This window comes from Malania oleifera, chromosome 4 (assembly GCF_029873635.1).
Source record: "Malania oleifera isolate guangnan ecotype guangnan chromosome 4, ASM2987363v1, whole genome shotgun sequence".
Taxonomy (NCBI): domain Eukaryota; kingdom Viridiplantae; phylum Streptophyta; class Magnoliopsida; order Santalales; family Ximeniaceae; genus Malania; species Malania oleifera.
Window position 1 is genome coordinate 109,700,833 of NC_080420.1, and position 23,542 is coordinate 109,724,374.

The 23,542-nt window shown below is 36.5% G+C and overlaps 1 protein-coding gene across 1 annotated transcript in view; it reads left to right on the forward strand.

Moving 5' to 3' along the window:
* Positions 1–23,542, forward strand: part of LOC131153046 (bifunctional 3-dehydroquinate dehydratase/shikimate dehydrogenase, chloroplastic-like) — a 118,665-nt gene that overhangs the window by 7,033 nt on the left and 88,090 nt on the right. The window contains exons 2-3 of the mRNA XM_058105070.1: positions 4,879–4,984; positions 12,972–13,184. Coding sequence (XP_057961053.1) covers positions 4,879–4,984; positions 12,972–13,184 — 319 coding nt within the window. The remainder of the gene's footprint in view (positions 1–4,878; positions 4,985–12,971; positions 13,185–23,542) is intronic.

A 23,542-nucleotide genomic window follows, 5' to 3' on the forward strand; every position in this document is an offset into this window, starting at 1 on the left:
ATTTTCATCTCTGCAGTTCCATTTTGTTGTGGTGTGTGGGAAGCAATATGACTAATAAAGCATGCTAGAGTACTCATATGGGTAATGAATTGGGTGCTGAAGTACTCCTTAGCATTACCATAACAAAGCATGCGATTGGTGAATCAAACTAAGTCTTTATTTTGAAAGAAGGGATAAAAGTACAAAATAAAGCCAACTTTGATGCAACATAAAAAGGCTTACTGCCTGTTCAGTGACTTGAGAAGCAAAACATGATGATGCTTTCCCAAACAAGATTCATGGTCAAGACTGGACACAAAACTCAAAGTAAGAACCAATTGCGCAAACTTTTTCAAAGAAGTATGACCAAGGTGACAATGGATTTGAAGAGATGTAGCGGCATTATTGCATGCAATAGAGTAATATGGCAACTCAAAGTATTAAAGCCCACCAACCTCATAACCTCCACCAAACACACTCGTCCTCAAATCTTGAAGAACAATAGAATCTGGAAATAAGGTTACAAAACAATTCAATGATTTCTAATCTTACTAATTGATATGAGGTTAAAAGGGAATTTAGGAATATATATAGTAGTGGATTCATTAGCAAGGGTAACTTGAGGTAAGTTTTTTATATATTCGAAGGTAGAGAAAAAGGTGGTTATACTTGTCATATGATCAATGGAAGCAGAGTCTATGACCCAAGGACTAGTGAGAGAGATTCTACAATAACAAGCCTTAAGTCCCATTATAGGGGTCGGCTATAAGAATCCTTTTCCGCCAATTTATATGATCGAGGGCATTTTCTTTGCGTAACTTAAGATCTATTAAGTTCTGTCTCACTAGCTCATTCCAATTTATTTTAGGTCTACCTCTTCTTCTTTTAGCACCATTTACAATGACTAGCTTGCTGCTCCTTACTGGTGCACTAGTTGGCCTACGTTTCCAATGCCCAAACCACCTAAACTAGCCCTCCCTTATTGTATCTTCTATTGTTGTTATACCTAACTTATTGCAAATACGTTCATTCCTTAATTTATTCATTAATGTTATACCACTCATCCACCTTAGCATGCACATTTCGGCCAATTTCACTTTTTGAATGTGTTTTTTCTTAGTTGCCTAACATTCTGATCCATAAAGCATGATTGATCTTGTACCCATCCTATAGAACTTTCCTTTAAATTTTAATGGTACTCAACGATTGCATACATGCTTGACACACTCCTCCATTTTACTCAACTTGCTTTAATTCTATGTAATAGATCCTCTTCAATTTTCTCCCTTAGCTTGCATAATAGATCCAATATTGAAGTCTATCAATGCAGTTGATTTCTGGATGATCAAGTTTAATCTTGTCTTCAATATTCCTCCTTACATGACTAAAATTACATTTCATATGTTTTGTCTTATTTTTACTTATCCTAAAACATTTAGACTCTAAAATTGTTCTCCTAAGTTCCAACTTAAATTTTACCCACTCTTACTTTCATCAACCAAAACAATATCATTTGCAAACAACGTACACCATGTGATTTCCTTTTGGATGTACCTGGTAAGTTCAATAATCACTAAAGCAAGCAGATAGAGACTTAAAATAGAAACTTGATGCACATCTATTGTGATTCGAAATTGTCTAGACTGTCCTCTTGTAGTCCTAGTGCTAGTCGCCTAGTCATTACTCTATCATACATATCCTTAATGATATCCATATATTTGATGCATAGTGCATACTCCCTTCTTTTCTAAAACCCACCATAGAACTTCTTTGGGTTACTCTATCATATGCTTTCTCTAAGTCAATAAAAACCATATGCAAGTCCCTCTTCTTTTCTTTGAACTTTTCTGTTGATCTTCTTAGTAGGTAAAAAGCTTTTGTTGTTGATCTCCTAGGCATAAAAGCAAATTGATTTTCAGAGACCTTCATATATATTTTTATTTTTTGTACAATTACCCTTTCTTAAAATTTTTTCTCACGATTCATAAGTTTAATTCTATGATAGTTATTACAATGTGAAGAGACGCTTGTTGGGTGGGATGCTTGATAGCGTGGGAACCTCAAACTCTCCTTTGAGACACATTGTATGCTGTTCACCAGTGGCTGAACAAGCAGGGGTGGAATCTGTGATTACTTATGAGGGAAACATACTCCTGAGGTTTATGGACTCTATCCTATCACCCACAAACAAAATCAATCGCTGATGCACTGATATAGCAGTGATACTTCACTAATACAGCCTCCAAACACATCACAAACACACTGATACAGCAGTGGCAGCCCCAATTACCAGAAGCAAACAGCCTCTAACAGCAGTAACAAAGTGCTGCTAGTGAAGAACTATGAAAGTTGGATCTTGGGACTAAAATCCATGACCACGACTTGATATCATGGTTTATAGAGGATTTCAAAACATGTAGGAACAAGTGGGATGAAAAACAAGCCTCATGCGCTGGTGCGTGGGGCTGTCAGCCTTCAGCCAGCATATGAGGGCCACCTGCGATGGGATTTCTGGAGGCTTCAGATCCGTGGTGTCTGTGGGCAACTATGATGCTGGTGTTTCAAAAATTCAAGGGGGTTATTATGGTTCTGAACTGGCAGTGCTATCCTGAAATTTTCCTGCATCTGGATGTGTTTTACGTTGATTGCTGAAGCTGTTTCAGGTATGTGGTGGTGTAAAGAACATGCAAGGACTATAGGGTTTTAAGGCTTGGTTTGCTGGTGGCTGCGGCACTTAGGGTTAAGCTCTTGGGAACCTGCGCTGATACCATGTTGGGACTGTTTAGTAAAAGGATACCATATTTGGAAAACCTAGAACAGTGAATAGGTTTCCCTCTCTATTTAAAATGTGTGCCATGTACACTATAATGACCATCGTACCCTTACTAGCTCATGCTTACTAGCATATCAGTAACACATAACAATAATGCTAAATAACAAGTAACCAGTAACAAATCCCACTGTATTTCCAAAAACTTACCCATCTTCATTAATTTAATCACCATCTAGTCATTGACCCTCCCAAATCTAGTTTTACGAGTGAATCTCCCCTATAGCCCAAACACTCAAGACAAACCATGTGCAGTCCATTTCGCTGCCTCCAATGAAACCCTAACTGGAGATTACATACTGAGTTTCTCTCTAACAGAATCATAAACAGACCCTTTCCCAGTTTCTCTAGTCGTACATCAAAAAATTTCCTTCAAGATGAACAGTATGGCAAATACAATTGTCTCTCATGGTGGACAATAGCCATGGCTAAACAAAGAAGGAGAAGGGAACAAATCTTTCAAGAGAGGAGAGGGGGGATAGTGAGAACATCACCTCTTTGTCTGTGGCTGGTAATAACAGCTCGTTTGGTTTCCGGAATATCTATTCCTTGGACTAAGATGGAATATAGTGAAAATTTTGAGAATGTAGGTAATAGCTACTTTTTATATCTTCCTAATTATTTCATTCAGCATGTAATAAGAAAGGAATAGACATTCTCATGTCGAAAAAAGTGAATAGTTAGTCCTTGTTTATCCCTTGTTATGGGACTCATAGAAAGTTTCACATTGTTATTTGATTTATGATATCAACATAAATTTTTGTATAATTAATTGTAACTAGCCTATTGTAATCAATCTATTCTTAGGAATATACAATCTGCAAACCATTTGTAAGGTATATGCCCTTTATACTTGAAATTGTTGAACAGCTTGATGTACATGGTTGCCCATCTACTAACTGCTGAAGCTTTTAGGTACAGTGTTGTCTTAACAAAGTATCAGAGCTCTAGCTGTAGGAGATCCTGGCTCCAACTCTTCTTATCCATGTTCTTCCCTGTTCCATCCATTGTGGGGCACTTGTTTTGTTTGTGTTCATTTCCTTGTTCAAGTTCATTTGTTTGCCTCTTCTTGTGTGAGATGGGGTCACACATAAGGGGGAAACATTTAATAGCTTAATATAAATTATTGGCCTACCATCCAAGAGCCTATGATTTTAGGTAAAGCGGCGACATAACCGTAATTAACTTGCAGAAATTATATTTTCTTGATGATTTATTTTGTGGCTGATATATTAGAACCAATTATATGATTGATTCCTATCATTTTCGCTTGCCCGACATTTGTGAGATCAGAAAGTTATTACTTTCTGGCTCTGGTGGGTGCAACATCATACTGCTTGTTATGCTTGTCATACTTATTTAAAGTTCTCTCATATTTTTCCTGATTGGGCGTTTGAAGCTAAAGTGATTATTAAAGGATAATTTTCCTCATTCCCCCTCTTAAATTCACTCTGAACTTGCTACAGTAATTTCTTTGCAGGAATTATTTTATTCCTTTTCAAGTTCAAAGCTTGTATGGTAGGTCTCTTGGGTCACATTGGGTATATTGTTAGATTTTGTTCTTATCATCCATGTGCAGATATGTTGTAGTGACTGGTGAATCAATTGTCTACCCTTTCCTGTGTAACATTCATGTTTCTTTTCATTGTGATCTGATAGGCATCTCTACCTAAAAATCTATGTAACTGAAGTTAATAACTAGACATGGGATGAGGAGAACATGCAAAAGTTAAACTATGAGAATAGTGTGGACAAAGCATGTAAAGAATGACTTGGCATTGGTCATCTCTTCTTATTTTTCTCCTCCTTTGTGCTTGCTGTAACTGAGCTGCTTACGTATCCTAGGAAAACTAATTATCATTTTATAATTAATTTCTGTAGGACCCTACTTAGCAGGATGGCAAGCTTTATTATCTTTTTTATTGGATTGAGGCGACACTTTTTCTCAGATGATGAACTAACCGGCACATTTCATAATTTAGAAAACACTGTGACTGTTGTAGTATAGATGTCTTGCAAGGTTCAAATATCAAATTTCAATTAAGTTAAATTTGTGTCTCCCTTTCCAGGCCAAAACAGGAAGGTGGTGAGTATGAGGGTGATGATAATTCTCGTCTGGAAGCACTTCATTTAGCGAAAAATCTGGGGGCCGATTATGTCGAGTTTGAGCTTAAGGTAGTGCTTAAATATTATTTTTGAAAATAACTGCATAATTTGATTGCAGCATTTGAAATTATATTCCCTCATATTCTTCCAAATATTTGAATTTCTTGCTCTCTTCTAAGGCACTCTTAACTACTTAACAAGAACAAAGATCTTATTGTGTATAACATAAAATTTAAAATTTGTGTTGGTAACTGTTTGAGTTGACAGTACTTTACTGGCTATAGTTTGCAGTATACACAGTCAAAAGGAAAAAAAGATGTTCAATGTCAGTGAAATATTAGTGAAGTTCTGAAGATATGTAGTATAAATGTACCGTGTTTTTTCTTGTCGCTTTTCAGTACATTAATGAAGTGCATTAAGAATACTTCCTCGAAGGTCCATTTTCAAGCATCATTTACAAATTCTTTTGTATTTCAAGTTTTCATTTGGTTTTGATATGAAAGGGAGCCTGGGTGCAATGGTAAAGTTGTCGCTGTGGGTTTTGCTGAGTGGAAACAGCCTCTTGCTTTATGCAAGGTAAGGCTGTGTACTATAGACTCATTGTAGTCTGCCCTCTCATTGGACGCCGCATATGTGGGAGTTTTGTGCACTGGGCTGCATTTTTTTTTTTTTTTTGGGTTTTTGATATGTGGCTATCCTTTTCAAAATTTGCTATCCTTTTGTATTTTAAATTTTCTTTTGGTTCCAATGAGTGGTTATCTTTTTCCACAACCAAAATTTACTGTATAGTGCTTCTATATATATATACTATAATAGGCATACCACTCGCATTATATATGTCAGTTTGACATTGACGATGGATACACGAGAGGACTTTAAACTCTACGATTCAATGAGAATTATTTATTTATTTTTGCATGGGGTCTAAGAATGTCTTTTCTAATGTACAAAACAATATGGATGAAGTATTTTTTTTTGGATAGAAAAGGAATATGAGAAAAGGTTACAGAAAAGAGGGCAAAAAGTCCTCAAATGTAAAGAGTGAAGAAAAGAATAAACACAATCAGCTCAATAATGCTTCCCAATTGTAGTTTACATCCTCAAAGCAGCAACCTTTGAAACAATCTGCACATGCCAAATACTGGACCCTGTCCCAACTTCAATCTAGTGAGTCTCTTTCCACAAAATATTTGAGCATTCTGCTGCAGTGCATTGAGGCACTTCTTTGCATTGTAAGCAAGTCATTTGAACCAAATTCCCTTTAAAACAGCAAAAAGAGAATCCATCTACAACCTCATGACATCTGTACCCTTCCAAAAACCAACATAAGAAATGCTCAAAACTCCTCAACTTCAGACACACCCGAACGTCACCTAGAACTCCAAATAATCTATACAGAAGTCCCAAGCTAATGAAAATTGTAGAAACAAATGGGGAGCATTCTTGGAATACTTCCACAAAAAAAGCACACATCTGGAGACAAAGCCTTAGAAAGCATATTACTCTGCAGCAGCTTGTTGCTGTTAGCTTTATAAAGTGCCACTAGCTAAATGAACACCTTTATTTTAGGTGGGACTTTAGTCTCCCATATTTTCTGATAAAGAGAAAATAACACATCAGCCATAACCAGGTGTCGAAACTGAGCTCGAGTGGCCCCCATTTGGTTGCCAAGAATTTTTGGTGAGTAATATAAAACAAATAAGTACGATGAAACAAACCGTTGGTTCCCTTACTTACCCTTTTTTGTTTATAAAACAGAATCACCACTTCATTTTAGTTTTTGAAAAGGTAAAATAAAATAAAAATCTTTTTTAAAAAGAGATTTGGTCGAGGAGTACCATTGTGAATAGGGAAGATAGACTTTTAAGCTTTCTTTGAATGAGGTTTAAAAGATCTAGCACCCTAAAGCACCCATTCTAAGAATGTTTACTGCACTCATCTTATGTGAATGTTTGTGTCTTCCATTTTGAAGTTCAAATTTTGAGAAAAATGTTGGGAATTAGTGAAAAAAATCGACTTGCAGCATATGCTGGTTGACCACTTGCAGAGGGCTGGTTGACCGCCTACTGCAATTTCCTTTTGTTGTTAATTTTTTTAAAAATTAAACTTTTGGCCCTTAACCCCTTTTGAAAAGGTTTTCATAGAGTTTATACAGAGGCCTTTGCCCCGAAACTATACTACTTTCATACCCTTTCAAAAACGTCAAACATGCACACAAAAACAAAGTAAAGAGAAAAGAAGAAGAAAGGAAAAACTTCATTTTTAGAAGTTGTGGCTGAGTCCACCAAAGTAGATTGCCTACATATCCTTTATGGGGGAATCAAGCCACTTGTAGTTCACCAAAACATTTTCAAAAAGAATTTTGAGTGAACATTTTGTGTTGAAAAACCCTCTGTTTTTGGTTAGAAAACTTTGATTTTTCAATGAAAACTCTATAAAACAGAGATTAAGATCGAGTTAAACTTTAAGAAGACTCACTTTTCCAATCCTCAAGCCACTTCATGTGATTACTTTGAAAAATGTTGTTTGCTTGTTTAAACTTGAAAAAGTTGTGGATTTTTTGTTGGGAGAACCAAAAACTCGCTTTGAAACTTGACTTAAAAAGTTTTGTAGAACATCCAAAAGCTGCATCATGGATGTATGACTCCAAAGTTTGGTGTGGAATTTTGGAAAAATTTAAAAACTCATGTGAAATCCATTTGAAACCATTTTTGAAATTAAACTTGGTTTTTTATGGAAAAACCATGAAATCTTCAGCAAATTAACACTTAGACTCGATCAATCACACTCCAAAGAATGTCTAGACTCAAAAAGATATGAAATCCTGAAGAAAACCAAGAGAAAATGCAAAAATATGTACTCTCAGGATCTGGCGGTTAACTGTTCCCCCAGAGGGTCAATTGACAGTCTAGCAGCTCAATGGATACATTTTCAAACGTAGAGGGGGGGATCGACCGCGCCTGTAGGCCGGTTGACCATGTGCATGCAACTTTTGAGAAAACATGCATTTTTTGAACTTTCAATCATATATATATTTTTTTCATGAAATCAAAATTCTAACATGCTCTAAACATCCCTAGCATTCATGATCTACATATGGAAATATAGAAAACATGATGAATTGAACCTTAAAAAACAAACATGCAAACATGCTTTTTCATGCAAAACTCAAATTAACACTTGAAAATGAATGAGATAGAGGGTTATAGTACTGACATTATGTTGCAGGAACCTTTGTAGATCAAGTGAGGGTCTCTTTGTATTTTACACACCCCAATTTGCAAATGAGAATGAATGAGAGAAGTATGGTCTCTCTATTCAATCTTCCAAAAAACCCCTCTATTCTATCTAAAGAAGATGAAAAAAAACTTGTCTTTTTCTCTCTCCTTACCCCCCCTTGGACGTGTACTCTTCTCTTTCTTAAGAGGTCTATTTATAGACCTGCAATGGGATGGAGAGAAAAATCCATTTGAATTTGAATTTTGAAAATTCAAATTCAAACTACCAACCACTAACTACCTACTGTCATAGTTGTTGCTTGACATGTGGCTACTCTAGAACACGTGGCATGTCTTGATCCCTCAACCAATCACGAGTAGACAAGTCAAAAATTCAAATTTTTTCTGGATCAATTGCCTACGGGAGCTAGTCAACCACTTGTGGTGGCGCCAAATGGTAGAAGAAGAAAAGGGGCCGGTTGACTGCCCGAAAGTGGCTAGTCAACCACCCTACGCTGCCTTCTATTCCTTTGTGTTTTTTGACTTAATTTTTCACATATTCAACTTGGTCAAAAAATGGCTATCAACACCAAGTGAGTAAGAAAAGGACTTAAATACTGAATCCAAAACGCACTTCCTACCATCACTCCTACTAGTGATATGACTACCCTCTTGCACAACAAGCAAAGAAGAAATCTCCTCCAACCCACAATCATTATAGTCCCTTCTAAAATGAAAATCCCATTAAAAGGAGTCGCCATCTGAAATTAAAAAGGAGGAAATTACATCATTACAGAGAGAAGAAAGATGATACAAATGAGCTAAGGAACAAGACAATGTAGAAAACCCTTCCCCACCCCAAACTTTCTCCTAAAAGCAAATGCAGAAACCTTTTCGACTCTTCCCAATTGGAAGTTTGTGAAAGGAAGAAAGAAAGAGTAAACTTCAAAAAATGAAAATCCAAGAACTTGTGGTGAGCCTTGTGGATGAGCATCGAAGACCCAATTAGCACCATCCATCCCCTGCAAGCCAAACTTAATCTTTTGCTTTGATATTTCATAGTATTATCTGTTTTTAAGTTTCTTTTTTCTGGTTTTTTCCAGAATTTTGATGGGAGATGTCTCATTCTCCTCTTTGTAAATTCTTCTCTTTTTAATGAAATCTCTTCTTTTGCTATAAAAAAAAAAAATTAAATGCAGAACTCAAAGTGGGAATTAATTGTTTTAACTTTTCTAATGAAGGATGATCAAGGTGACAATGGATTTGGAGTGTAGTAAAAGTAGTGCATGCAATAGATGGAAATAGTGATTTAAGGTGCTAAAAATCCACCAGTTTCACGTCCTTTGCCAAATGTATTCCTCGTCATCAAATCCTAAATGACTTGTTAGAAAAGAATTTTATTGAGCAGCTCATGGGTTTGGTAATCTTGCTAATTGACATAAGATTGAAGGGAAGCTTGGGAATATACAAAGCAAAAGAAATAAACGGGAGCACTGTGTGGATGCTTGTTGGAGACTATTGAGATGAACAATAACTTCAGATTAAGGGTTTCGAATGTAGCCAGTGCTGCTCAAATGCTGGCCTAGCAGTGCTCCTGGGTTTTCTTTCTTGTGAAATGACTTTCCCTCCCTCTCTCATGAATCTCCCTAGGGTTTTGAATGTAGCTGACACTGCTACAACGCTGGGCTAGCGGTGCTCCATCGCTGATGCTATACTACGATCATTTTCTGTCATGCAAAAAAAATCTTCATATCTCTCATATTGATATGGTGCTCTGTCATGTTGCTGGTAGATTTAGATGGTGGGTGTTCATTCAGTTCAGATCGAAGGGAAATCATTCGATATGAGATTGGATAAAGGGGGTAAGGTGGCAGCACTGACGTTCTTGAGAAGAATCGGCTATGCAATCGATGGGTAGTACTTTCATCGGATGCTGCAACATGGTTCTTGCGGGGATTTTTGTCTCTTGATGCAAGGTCAAGCAAGAGTGTTTAAAGTTCTCAGGTTGGTCTTGCTGAATACTGGAATGTGATACATGTGACAAAGGCAGGCAAGTTCTTGGAATTAGGGCATGGTGGCGAGGCAGGAGATACTATATATTTGTTCCTGAAGGGTGCAAAGGCGATGGATGGCTTCGATTTGGGGAAGAATTCAGTGCCCTGGGAAACTCTCTTCATCCTGTCACTAATGGTGTGGTGAGTAATAATGATTATTCATGAGTCAGGTAGTTTATGGTGCCTGTGTGATTTCCAAGGGTAAGCTTGGAGGTGGTGTGTGTTCATTGTGGGGGGAAGATGCAAGAAGGGATGAGTCCAGTGGCGGCTGAGGGGCTGAGTACTCTGGTAAAGATTCTGACTGAGGGGCTGAGTCCAGAGGCGGCGGCTAGGCTTGCTGCTTTTGCACGAAGGAGTGATGAAGATTGGATGAGTTGAGCTTGGGTCTTTGACAATAATGTTAGACCTGGGCCGGCTGTTTGAGGGCAACATAGGCCTTTTAAAGCAGATGATGGGCCTTTTGTTTAAGAAGGCCTAAAATCAAAATTTTGATCTTACTTTGGGCTTGTTTAATGAGAAAGAAAGCAATCTGGTTAAGCCTCAATTGGGCCAACCCAAAAGCTTATTCCTACTGGTTTTTACAGTTAAGATAAAAGTCAGGCTCCCAATCTGAATGCTGCCCATAGTCCTTCTAAATCCTGTGAGGCGGCAGGATTTCAGCTTTCTTTGGAGCAGAAGCAAGCTGTGACAGCATCAGTGACAGTGACTCAATCGACATCAAAGCAGACCCATGGTGGTCAAGAGTATAGAGGGGTAGCTCTGATAACATAAAACGGGAGGTAGGAATAGAAAGGTTAGTTTCTAAAGATTTTACTAATATTATTGAGGGTAATATTTTTTCCTGCTCAGAAGAAGTATGCTAGTGGGCAGGATTCTGATAATGAAATTGGGGGAAATTCATCTAAAAATATTAATTATTGTGAGAATGAAATTCATAATGAAAAGGTGGGTTAAGCGTAGTGGAGGAGCGTATTGGTGAGAGGGCTAGTATCTGCAAAGATAGTAAGAGATGGGGGGACGGTTTGGATGATGATAGTGCAGAGTAGTCACTTCGATTGTGATGGGGGCTTACTTTTGGATCAAGTTTGGGATCAAGCATGGTTATTCTTCTGATTCTTCTGCTGATCATCTCAGGGATTTATTTTATGTGAGGCCTCCTCCTTTAGAAGCCTTGGGGGCAATTAATATTTTTGAAGATGATGTTCCTAAAGAAGAACATAGGGTAAAGGATGGAATTCTGTTTTTTATGCTTTTTGGTTTTCTTCTTTTGTTTTCCCTGGGGTTTCCCAGACTTTGTTAATGAAATCCCTTTTCTCCTGATTGTACATTCTTATTCTATCTAATGAATTTCTTTTGCTATAAAGAAAAAGTCAGTCTCACACACTGGTGGGATAATGTTATATGAATGACCTATAAAAAAATTATTATGTTATGCAGCTTATGCCATAACTTTTATAGTCTTGGTTGTAGCAGGTAAGGTTATATAAATTTTTTGACTTGACATGCAACTTGGAGGGGCCCAGCTATAATAAATTACACATAATACTATAAAAGAAACTAAAATATTTTAGAAGCATCTCAAAAGTCAAAAGAGTTGTGGGGACCTTGCCCCTCCTTGCGTGAATGAAACTCCGTCAACTGGTTGAAGAGACAGATTGAAAGAGAGAAGGGCTGCACAGAGGAAGCTATTTAAGAGCGAGGACAGTTCAGGGGATCCAACCCACTTTAATGCAAATAAAGAAATTCAATATTTTTGTCACTTAAATCTTGTTAGCATGATAAACTAAAAAAAGATGTGCAAATCTTAGTTGAAATTTTATTGCCATGGTTAATTCAAACAAAAAGGTATGTGCATCTTAATTAATGTGGCTCTCTAATAATAATCTGAAAATATTATTTAAATCTTATTTGCACAATAACTCAAAACGAAAAATATATGCATATCCTAATGCAAATTTTATCTCCATGGTTAGTTCAATCAAAAAATTATGCACATCTTAATTAATATGGCTATCTAATCATAATCAGGCAATTTTTATTAAAAAAAATCATAATCAGGCAATTTTTGTCAAGAATTTGAATTGGTCAACATTGTGGGGCATGGGCACTTCACCAAATTAGGAAGCTGAGTTGGAGAATTTCCTGTTGACTCATTTAATTTACATGTGGCCACACTGCGTGGTATCTATGTCAGTTGATTGCAAAGGAAAACTCTTCTCTTTCATCATTTTAACAGTTGAAAATATCCACAAAAAACACAATAAAAAAATGTAATGGTTTGTGCACAATTTTATTCTATTTTTGGTTGTTAATCTTGGCTGATTTGCTCTTGAATCACTCTAGGTACTCCTAAGCCTGAAAAGTAGGTATGCTCTTTTTTGTTAAGACATGAATAGTCATTCAGCAGTCAATGGTGAACTTTGACAACTGGCGTCAAGGCTCACTTCTTTCTTTATCTCCTTGAAAATATTTAGTGGGTGTAGATTATTCAGTGCATTTTTTGATACAGGCGAGAAAATTTTCGGGATACTGCTTTTTGCAGTCTGTAATTCGTATTAAATTCATTCAAAAGCAAGAAATATCTTGATGACTCCTGTTCTGTTAATGATAACCACAAGAAGTGCCTTGTTCAGTTTCTTTTCTAGACTTATAGTATTATCATCCACTTTTGTGTTGCAACATATTTATTGGGAAAAAAAGTTCCAGAGATGTTCTTTTTCTAGATGTTTTCATGGCCCAAAGATTTAGTGTCCTGTACTTGACTTGTATGGTATCATTATGCAGGTAGCTCTCATAGGAGAATGCAATTCAAATCTGCATAGTGGCAGTAAAATAATAGTCTCATCCTATGCGGATGGTGTGATGCTTACAAAAGAATACCTCAGCCATCTTGTGGCACAATTGCGATCTAGTGGAGCAGATATTGTCAAACTTGTCACTAGTGCAACTAATATTTCAGAAATAGAAAGTATTTTTCATTTGCTGTCACATTGCCAGGTATGAGGTTTGATTATGGAACTTCACTCTCTTTGTTGTATCATGGAAACCTTAAGGTTGAAGTGACAAAAGAAGTTAACAGTAGAGATGTGGTATTATTTAATAATTAACGTGAACAAATAACATGAATGAATCATATAATATTTATTTCACTTTTTTTGAAGTGCAGAAATTTCAATAGAAAAGAAAATTGACAAATTAGCATATACACTAAAATCTTGCGTTTGGTTCATATAATGCAGCAAGGTGAGAATGGAGTTGCATAGGAATAGACATTCCATTCCCACGGTGACATTGGTGAAGATTCATTCATTGTTCCATGTTGGTTGGCACCAACTTTTGTAAATTGTTATGGTTGTTTTGTTCTCATCCTCTTTTCATTTCCCTAATTAAGCATGATATATATACTTAGTTATGGATTATGTGGACCATTACTGTTGTTGGCACCATATTCTGTCTTTTGATAAATAAAATGAAAAATTATCAGAAAACACGTAATTAAAGATTTTTCATTTAAAATATTTGCATGTGGGCCCACATGCGTATGTGTACACTTATGCACTGGGGCTGAAACGACATTATTTCAGGTATTAGTGAATTAAAAAATACAGGTGTGTGTTTGCGTGTGCCCCATATGCTGCTCATGCAAAGGCATGTTTCCCACGCATGTAACATATGCGTGTGTATATATATATTTATAGAAAAGAAACTTTATTCAAAGGAATATGAAAAAGATACAAAAATAGAGAACCAGCTGCCCTCAAACAGAACAAAAAAAGAAAAAAGAACATCAACTTAATAAAGCCTTATTTGGTCTATTGCAACATCTTGGAAACAGAAAACCTTAAAAAGCATTGTAAGACCAAAGAGAAGCTAAATATTAGATTTCTGCCCAAATAAACCCCACTGAAGTCCTCTTCCCAGTAAAAACTCTTGCATTTCTATCCAACTAAATACTCCACAACACTGCCCCAAGAGCACATCTCTACAACCTTTCAGCATCCTTGCTTCTTCTAGAAACCGGCAAAAGAACTACACAAAAGAGCTTCCACTGAATTTCGGACAAACACATGATTATCCAAACACCCAAAGAGAGAATTCCGTAAGTTCAAGGCAAAAGAACAATGAAGAAACAAGTGAGACTAATTCTCTGAACTACTACCACACACGTCTGGCAACAAGACTACAGAAGGTCTCCTAGTATGGAGCAGATTGTAGGTGCTAACTCTGTTAAGGAACACCAGCCAAAAAAACACCTTAATTTTAGAAGGAACTTTAACCTTCAAAACACCCAATAGATAGGAAAAACTCGAACTAATCTCTGTTAGATAAGAAAAGAAATGTTTACAAGAGAACTGCTTCGAAGAATCCAAAGACCAAACTCCAAACTCTAGCATCACTTCTACTGGAAAGATGGCTACTTTCCAACAAAATGACTAAAGAGTACGACGAATCCACCTCTCTACATTCAAATCCCTTCTAAATTGAAAATTCCAAGAAAAAGAATCTCTGTTGGAAACAAGAAAGGAGGAAATAACAGCATTATGACAGCAAGAAAGACGATATAACCAAGAAAAAGAAGATAGAGCTGATCTGGTTGTCCACCTCACCCCCCACCCCCCAGCAGGTGGGAACCCAAGGATCTTCCCAAAACCTAATTGAAAGTGATGGTGTAGTCCCAATAAGAGGGGGGGGGGGGGGGGGATGAATTGGGTATTTTAAAATTTTAATGTGTGGAAACTTGATTAATTTTGAAACTTAACTATCACGTGTTCTCACTATTTTAAATTAACACAAAATTATAATCAGCGAATGGCTATACCAATGAGCAATCCTAAATATATATAATTGAAACACAAGGCTTATTTTATTCTAGTAGATTAATATAGGTGAGTAGATATTTAACCATACAAATATAAATCTAGTGTTTAAACAATGAATATGTCAATACCAAACAATCTTCAACATCTTTAACCAAGTATATATCCTTCTTGTATTTGAACAATTAGTCAACTAAAGTGAAATTATCTCAACCAATTAAATCAATTCAGAATTTGCAATTTCAGCTGCGTTTGATTTTCAAAGGAAACTTAGACCATTCACAATATCCACAAATAACTTTAAATCATTCACAATATCTTCAAATCAATCTTAGCATTCAACAATTCCCAAATCAATTTTAATTTATGCATAGCAGATAATAATCAATTTATAATTACATTAATGGAAAGAAGAACACCCAGATTTTTTACAAGGTTCGGTGGCTTGCCTACGTCCTTGCCTCAAGCAACTCGCTGTGAGGATTTCCTTTACTCTCTCCATTCAATAGGTGGAGTTCCCTCTCTCTTTTTAGTAGGTAGAGGTACCTCTCTAGCAAGAGCATCCCTCCTGCTAGGCAATGATTCTATCCCTGAATCATCAAGTTACAATAAGCAATACAGCAGATTTTCGTACAAATAGAATACTCTCTAAGAAGAGCAAATTTGTACAATATAGAATCACTAAAAAGCTCTCAATAAGAAGATGTAATGAAGCTTAGAAGAATTCTAGGGTTTTCTGGACTGAGATATTTGAAAACGAAGAGCAGAACCAGATTTTGAATTTCAGCAAAGAAGCACGGCACACAGCAGCTATGAAAGATGAAAACAATATGTTTTTTATGCGAATTGGTTGCCCTAATACAATTAGGGTTGCCCTTAAATACATAGGTTTGAAATCTGACCATTTTCTCAAAGCTTGGAAACAATATATTCTCAAAACGGAAAGAAAGCGCGCTGTTTAAAAACTCAGCCATGAAACTTTGGTTGCCCGAGCTTGTGCCTTGGTCGCCTGAACCATTGAGAAATAAAATTTCAAAATAGACAATAGCACTTTGGTCGCCCGAGCCTACGCCTTTGGTTGCTTGAACCTGTTTGGTTGCCTAGACTATCAGTCCGGTTGGCCGAACTTACACTGTTTGGACTTTTTCACTGGCAGTACTAGTTTGGTCGCCTGACCCTAGAGTCCAGTCACCCGAACACACTAATTACAGACCAGTTTGTTCAGTTTGTTGTGAAATTCAATGTTCTTTATTTTAAAACTCATTTGTATTCTTTTGAAACATATTTCAACTTTGAAAAGACATTTTCCGAGTTTTAGAAATAGGTCTCTTAGTCCAATTTTATCCTAAGAGCTTCATACACAATCTTAGCATAGAGAAGTACTTACATGAGACTCCTAAAACAATACATATCAAATAAAAGTTAAGTCCTCATGTTCTTGAAGCTTTACCTTCATCCAAGCTTTAGCCAATCCTCATTTAGCTTTTGTTCCTCATGGCTTTTAAGCTTTAAGTATAATCCAATGTGCTTGTGAGTTATGATACCTGTAAATTTACTTGAAGCACAATTAGAATCCTTAGTTTGTTATCATCAAAACAGAGATGAAGCCTTGTTAGGCCAACATTCTCCCCCTTTTTGATGATGACAAATAAGGAGCAAAATAATAGTAGCCTTGAAAATGCTCTCGCTCACAATAAGCACAATCATCAATTAAGTAAAAAATTCAGTATTCTGCCCCTTGTGAAAATATGAGTACTAGTATGTTTTCAATATAAACATATTTTCAGTAGGAGTATATTGTCAATACAATCAGCACATTGTCGATTTTGCTTTCGGTTCATTTTACTCATATCAAGTCCAAATTTCCCAGTATAGTACACACAGCAAGTGCACATACATATAGTTCTAGTTCTCTCAATATGTTGTTCAATGCATAGAGTATGTTTTGAGTTATTCTCCCCCTTTTGACATCAGCAAAAAGGATATGCAAGAACATATACATACCATGCAGAAATTTTTCAAACATCTAGCATGCAATTTACAAGTATGACATCATTCCTTATTTATCATGCAGTTCACAAGTGTGATCTCATTCAACATTCAGCATGCAGTACACAATGATTTCATCATTCAATAGTCAACCTGCAATTCACAAGATCAGTATTGCTCAACCACAAAAGGATAATGATTTCAAATAACATAGACAGCAATATATACATCCATCATGAAGCTGTTTGGAAAACAAAAACAAACAAATATATACAACCATAGTTATAATGTTTCAAGGAATTGTTCTTAGCAACAAACAAACAACTCTCATCAAACAACTCTCATCTACTCTTCCTTAATGGCATCGTCACCATATAAGCTTCCTTCCTCCTCGTCATCGTCTCCTCTTCACTGGAACTCGCTACAATGGGAGCTTTTCCTCTAGATGAGGAACCACTACCTGTGTTGCTTTCAATGTGAGCGAGTCGCTGATCAAAGGAGCTAAAGCTGGTTTGGAAGGTCTGCTGAAGTGCATTGTACTTAGTTTCTATATCTGCATGAATTGTACTATACTGCGCATCCATATCCCGACGATAAGCAAAAAACCAAGCAGGAGCATCCGTAGTAGCACTAGACTGAGCAGGTGGTGCTTCTTGGGGTGGATCATTCCCAAGTTTAGGTTCATTTCCCGCCTCCACTTGTACATTATTTCTTGGAGGTGGATGGTTGGGGATCCAACCAAGTACACCACCATACTCATATCCCATGAGCTTTAAGGTGGTTGATGTGAAGTGATCTGAAGTTTTCCTTTTGACAAAAAGAGTGGAAGTTTGAGCTAGACCTAGGTGCTCAAAGATTAGGTTTAAAATCCCTCCATAAGGGAGTATAACCCGTCAAGTCTCTTCTTTGGCGATCATCCATTTTAGTATAAGTGTGGGAAGATTCAAACGCTTGCCTTTGTAGATACAGCACATAACGAAATAGTCTAAATAAGAGATATGGTCTTTGGACCCACTCTTAGGTAGAATGTTGTATGTTATAAGCAAGTGTATAATCTTTGCTTCTAAAGTGAATTACTTATACGATGGCGGATGACCAAACTGACTTTGCTAGGTTAGGGCAATGGCTTTGTCCATTATTTGGGTCGTATACATATCACCTTGGCTTCCTAAATTGGCATAAAATAAATGGACAAGGTTCGGATAAACCCCTTTGGGGTGATAGGAAACAGAACGATCCCAACCTAACATAGCAAACATCCTAAGAATATTTGGAAAATGTGTTTCCATGAAGTTCATTTCTAAAATCTTACCGAGAACAGGTTCGATAGTACGAAGGTGTTCATTGTATGTTTTCCTTGCCCCGGGAGTAACAAGACATCGTGTGATTTGCTCTGAGTCATCTGAACATAAAGACTTGTTTTTGTTGGCTGTTTGCTTTGTATTTGGCATGGTTTAGATTCTCAAAGCAAAGAAAAACTAAGAAATTTGAAGTAAAGTAGCAAGATCTAGGTTTTGATTCAAAGTTTTGGAGAGAAAACAAGTGGGAGAAGGCTCGAAGAAGGAAGAACGAAGCTTCAGATGAGAGAGAAAGAGGGTTTGGGCGGCTAGAGTTCTGAAAGTTAGGTTTCAAAAAACACCTTTTATATCTGCGATGTTCGGTCACCTGAACTAACTTTGGAAGTTAGAAACTCAAAAGATTATGCGTTCGGTTGCTCAAACTTATATTGGATGTTAAAAGCTCGAACACAGTTGGGGTTCGGTCGCTCGACCAATACCCTCAGGTCGTCCGAAGTGTTGAGAGTTTTGAGTTACTTAAGATTTAGTCCAGAACTCTCAACTTAACGAGCTCCTTCTTCTCAAATTATTTCCCGAGCATGCAAATCTAATTCACATCTTATTGAAATAAAACGGTCCTCTTGAAGAGGTTTCATGAATATATCGGCCCATTGTTCATTTGTGCTCACAAATTCAAGAATGATATCTTCCTTTTGCACATGATCTCTAAGGAAATGATGTCTTATGTCAATATGCTTAGTCCTTGTGTAAGATATTGGGTTTTTGGATATGTTTATGATGCTTGTGTTGTCACACTTTATAGGTACAACCTCATAATCCAAATTAAAATCTTTGAGTTATTGCTCCATATACAACGCTTGTGCACAACAACTACCTGCTGCAACATACTCAACCTCAGTAGTAGATAATGCCACAGAATTTTGTTTCTTGGAAAACAAAGATGCCAGAGATCGTCCTAAGAAGTGACATGTACAACTTGTACTCTTACGATCCATTTTGCACCCGACATAGTCCGCATCAGAGTAGTTGATCATTTCAAGTGATGTATCTTTAGGATACCATAAACCTAAGTCTATAGTACCTATCAAATACCTTAAAATTCTTTTTATAGTAATTTGATGTGATTCTTTTGGTAATGCTTGAAATCTAGCACACATACAAACGTTGAACATAATGTCTAGTCTATTGGCTGTTAAGTAGAGCAAACTACCAATCATAGCTCAGTAGTATTTGACATCTACCGGTTTTCCTTGCTCATCTCTATCAAGACTAATAGACGTGCTCATTGGGGTTCCCAATGCCTTGCCACCTTCTCTGTCAAACTTCTTGAGCAGGTCTTTTATGTATTTAGATTGGTTTATAAATGTTCTATTTTTAGCTTGTTTGATCTGAAGACCAAGAAAATATGTCAGTTCGCCCATCATGCTCATCTCAAACTCATCTTGCATGCATGTAGCAAACTCTTTGCATAAATTCTCATTTGTAGCACTGACTATGATATCATCAACATAGATTTGAATGATAAACATATCATTGTTCTTAGTTTTGATAAACATGGTACTGTCCATTTTTCCTCTCAAGAAACCATTTTCTAACAGAAAGCCGCTCGATTTTTCATGCCAAGCTCTAGGAGCTTGTTTTAATCTGTATAGGGCTTTTGTTAATCTAAATACATGGTTTGGAAAATGGACGTCTTCAAAACCAGGAGGTTGTGCTACATATACTTCTTCATTTATGTAGCCATTAAGGAATGCACTTTTCACATCCATTTGATATAGTTTGAATTTTTTATGGGATGCGTAGGCTAGTAGCATACGAATTACTTCCATTCTAGCTATAGGAGGCAGGAGCATAGGTTTCCTCAAAATCAATGCCTTCTTTTTGATTATAACCTTGTGCTACCAATCTAGCCTCGTTACAGACAACAATGTAGTTTTCATCCTTTTTATTCCTATAAACCCATTTAGTGCCAATCACAGAATGATTATCGGGTCTAGGAACTAACTTCGAAATTTTATTCCTCTCAAATTGATTTAATTCCTCTTGCATGGCTAACACCCATGAATCATCGTTGATTGCATCATTAATGTTCTTAGGTTCCTCTTGAGATAGGAACACACAATGATCACACAGGTTCTTTAGTGAAGATCTAGTGGACACCCCTCGTGACAGTTCACCAATTATTTGGTCCTTAGCGTGGTTCTTCACAAATTTCCATTCCTTAGGCAATTCAGCTTGTTCTAGAGAGTCATCATTAGATGGTTCTTTGGTTTCAATGCTGTCATCTTTGATTTCATGAATTGCTAGTTCTTCTAAACTCTTTCTTATATTGAGATCATCAATATCATTAGTTTTAGAAGAAAATGGATTAGTTTCATCAAATACGACGTGTATGGATTATACAACATATAATGTTCTTTTGTTGTACACTCTAAATGCTTTGCTATTTAGAGCATATCCTAGAAAAATTCCTTCATTTGATTTTGCATCAAATTTTCCTAGATCCCCTTTATAATTTAAGACAAAACATTTACATCCAAATACATGGAAGTATGAAATGTTCGGTCTCTTTCCTTTCCAAAGCTTGTAGGGGGTTTTATTCAGGTTAGCCCTAATGGAGACTCTGTTCATTACATAATAGGTAGTGTTCACCGCTTTAGCCCAAAAGTATTTAGGTAGGTTATGCTCATTTAGCATAGTCCTAGCCATTTCTTGTAATGATCTATTCTTTCTCTCAACAACTCCATTTTGTTGAGGTGTTCGTGGTGCTGAAAAGTTGTGAGAAATTACATTTTTGTCACAGAAGTTTTCAACATCTTTATTTTTAAACTCTCCACCTCTATCGCTTCTTATGTGTAAAATACCTTACCCTTTTTCATTTTGAAATTTCTTACATACGTTGGTGAGCATTTTACAAACCTCATCCTTGGAGGATAAGAATAACACCTTGGTGAAGCTAAAGTAGTCATCAACTATGACGAATGCGTATTGCTTTCCTCCTACGCTTTGTGTTTTAGTGGGGCCAAACAAATCTAGATGAATTAATTCCAATGGTCTTCTAGTGGAGATCTGTTGCTTCTTTTTAAAGCTTGTCTTGATTTGCTTCCCAAGCTGGCAAGCATCACAGACTTTGTCTTTTGTGAACCTTGTGCTGGGTAAACCCTTAACTAAGTTCTTTCTAGCTAACTTGGATAACAGGTCCATGCTAGTGTGTCCTAATCTCCTATGCCATAGCCTACTGGATTCATTTATAAAACATTTTACATCTTGAGATACCAGGTTTTCAAAGTTTATGCAATATACGTTCTCAACTCGGTTTGCAATGAGTAGTATTTCATGTTTTTCCATGTTTTCAACTATCCATTTGTCCTTCTTAAAGATTATGTCAAAACCTTTATCACTGAGTTGACTAATGCTAAGGAGATTATGCTTTAACTCTTCAACTAACAACACATTTTCAATTATTAAAGAGGGTCCCTTACCGATTTTGCCGATGCTGATAATTTTACCTTTAGCATTGTCTCCAAAAGTGACATGTCCACTTTGCTTTAGGGTTAACAACGTAAACTTGGACTTATCTCCTATCATGTGCCTTGAGCATCCACTGTCCAAGTACTACTTGTCTTTCAAAGGGGTGGACCTAAAACATACCTACAAAAGGATTCAAGTTCTTACTTTAGGTACCCAAACCTTCTTAGGTCCTTTTAGGTTTGTTTTAGGTGTTTCTTTGAATCTCCACACCTTTTTGGTTTTAGCATGTTTTCTTTTAAATGGACACTCAAATTTTATGTCCCTTTTTCTTATACAAGAAACATGTGGTGTGTACGTATGCATTGGTTGAGGAGGTGCTAGCATAGTTTTTAGAAGCTTTTACAAAATACCCCATGTAAAGGTTTTTTTTCTTCCTGTTTTCTATTCCATTAAATCCAATGCTTTCTTTGTCTAAGGACATCTTTTGAGACCTTACGAGTTTGTCAAAATTTTCCTTTCCTCTTGTGAAGTTGTAGATGATTTTAGATTGATCTTCTATTTTTCTTTCTAGACCGGTTATCTTTAAATCTTCCTCATTTTCACAAGTGGCCTGTAATTTCACATTTTCTAGTTCTTTTGTCAACTTGTTGATCTTACACTCGAGTTCAGCAATATATGAGTCCTTTTCCTTTTCAACAAAGTTAGTTGACCCTAGTTTGTTCAGCATTTCATTTTCGCCTTTTAATGTGGTGTTTCTTTTGGACACCCTAATAAATTTTTTATGCAGTATAAATAGCTCTGTTTGTATTTAGTGTAAGATGGCATGCTTTCACAAGATTCATCATTGGATTCAATGAATGAGTTTGAGTAAGAATTTACCTCATCATTTAACACCATGAAGCAGAGGTTTTCCACTTCCTGATCACTCTAGTCGCTTTCCGAGCTGCTTGAGCTGGAGTCATCCCAAGTCGTGGCCTTCATTGCCTTCTTCTTTTTCTTCTTAGACTCTTTCTTGAGTTGTGGACAGTCAGGTTTTATGTGACCTACCTTTTTGCAATTATAACATGTTGGGGGTTTTGCTTTAGTTTCTTTCTTGCTAGTTTCTCCTTTGTCCATTTTAGATCCTCGAAATTTTTTAGCAAATCTCTTATTCTTTTTAAAGAATCTACCTAGCCGTCTGGTGAATAAAGCTAGGTCATCATCATCCATCTCTTCATCTTCTTTGCCACTTGAGCTTTCCTTGGAAGCTTTAAGTGCAATGGATTTCTTAGATTTGCCAACTTTAGTTGATCTTTCATTAATGGTCATCTCGTATGTGAGAAGTGACCCAATGAGTTCATCTAAGGTTATGGCTTTTAGATTCCTACCTTCAGTTATAGCTGTGGCCTTGGGTTCCCAAGCAGGTAGAAGTCGATTTTCCTAATCATTTCGTAAGTTGGGTAGTTTTTCCAAAGTGCATTTAGGGAGTTTATAATGTGGGTGAACCTAGTATACATACTCGATATAGATTCTTCTATGTTCATCCTGAAGGCTTCATACTCACTGGTGAGCATGTCTATTCTGCTATCCCCAAGGTCTTAAATTTCAATTTCGACTCAAATTTCAAAGCTCTAAATGTACTGAAATTTCGATTTCAATGTCAATTTCGATTTCGATTAAAAAAAAAATGGAAATCAGTAGTAAAGCATGGAATTCTTTGTGAAACTTTAGAAATGGTTAACAAACATAATAATGTAAGTTTTAGGACTAATATATTACAAGTTAAATACATCATGTTGTG